Source organism: Salvia splendens, chromosome 2 (genome assembly GCF_004379255.2).
Source record: "Salvia splendens isolate huo1 chromosome 2, SspV2, whole genome shotgun sequence".
NCBI classification, from domain to species: Eukaryota; Viridiplantae; Streptophyta; class Magnoliopsida; order Lamiales; family Lamiaceae; genus Salvia; species Salvia splendens.
Genome location: NC_056033.1, coordinates 30,923,383 through 30,924,866, shown reverse-complemented (window position 1 = coordinate 30,924,866; position 1,484 = coordinate 30,923,383). Strand labels below are relative to the sequence as shown.

Below are 1,484 nucleotides of genomic sequence, written 5' to 3'. Positions count from 1 at the left end.
TTTCAGTGGACAGTACTTGATTGATAAAAAAGGGTAGGAATCTCAAAGAAGAAACTAAGCAGCATAGATTCCCTACCTTTAATGGAAAAAAATAAAGCATAAGAACACAGGCCACAATAATAAACTCCTAATACTGGTAGGTGCTGTAGATAATTTATTTTAATAAGTTCCGGTTATCTAGCGCCTTCTGGCAGCGGTCTCCCGCTGGGCGTTGAAGAAGACGGCAGCGACCGGCAGGCCGAGGTCGTTGTCAGCAGCGAAACGGCGGGTGTTGAAGTGGTCTCTTGAAGTAGGAAGGTTTTTCACTGTTTGCCTGCCTTTTTGCTTCAACAGAACAAACACAAACCTATGGATTCCTATGCTTGGCTTCGGAATCTCGTATGTCACCACTTCCTTTCCTGATAGTAGTATATATTTTTTTAAAAAAAATAGCAATAAATCAATAATATAGGAAGCTATAGTAGTATTATTTAATTTATCAATAACATATTATTACCAAATGTAGCATCTGTTGTGCCAGGAATATCAGTCACCAACCTGTGACATACATAATTAATCAACACAATGCAATGTAATGTAATGATGTGTTTTTTAAAATTTGAGTAGTATATATACCAGTGGAGGTGTTCCCTGAGATATGGGTCACTGGGGCCAGGGACATCAGGGTCAGTCATAAGCTGCATATATGTAAAAAAAAGATGAGAACTCATAAATAAATATTTAATGAAAACTAATGAAGACTAAACATATATAGATGAATGAATTATTATTACCAAAGTGTAAAAATTTCTCATGTCAGCTCCTTCGATTTCAACTCTGGGTTTAGCTGCGACGGCGGTAGGGTAGAACTCGTGACCATTATAGACTTGTTTGTTTCCGTAAGTAACTGACATTTTCATGGAGGCACTGAAAGAGTCAAGAACATCTCCGATCACTCTCCCTACTATCAGAGGAACTTCTGACATTTTTGCCATATTAGAGAATAATTAGGTGGTGATGATTTACAGGGAAAGAGAACAAGCCTGGCCTCCTATTTATAATATTGTTGGCATATTCTATTTGTTGGTGAAGTGAATAGAGAATTTGCAAGTACACAAAAGTAGAGACCCTGGAGAACAACGAAAACCGACCCCCACCTCTCTATATGCACCCACGTACGTATAACATTATATAGGCACAGGCAGACATAGATACAATGGCATAGAGAGACGAGTATTAATTTAATTCATTGAGAGCATCCATAATAGCTTTCGGCCAGCAATAGCCCAGCCACAAACTCCTCCTGCCATATCATCAGCACTAAAAATCCTCCTGCCACATCATCAGGACAAGCAAATAGCCCAGCAATAGCCTAGGCACATCATTCCTAATTATATAAAACAAATAATTGACAATCACACAAAATACGAAATTAAATTTACGACACAGATACGCGAAAATTCAATAATATTATTTAAATTAAAAAAAAAGTACATTAAAAAAAT

General features: G+C 37.3%; 1 protein-coding gene across 1 annotated transcript; it reads right to left on the bottom strand.

The window, feature by feature from the left end:
* On the bottom strand, window positions 1–983 carry LOC121769764 (CEN-like protein 2). The gene is made up of 4 exons (XM_042166521.1): window positions 774–983; window positions 616–677; window positions 497–537; window positions 1–398 (listed from the first exon to the last, which is right to left on the bottom strand). Exons 1-4 carry the CDS (start codon window positions 972–974, stop codon window positions 178–180), a joined length of 525 nt encoding a protein of 174 aa, XP_042022455.1. The 5' UTR covers window positions 975–983; the 3' UTR covers window positions 1–177.
* Between the last annotated feature and the right edge of the window lie 501 nt (window positions 984–1,484).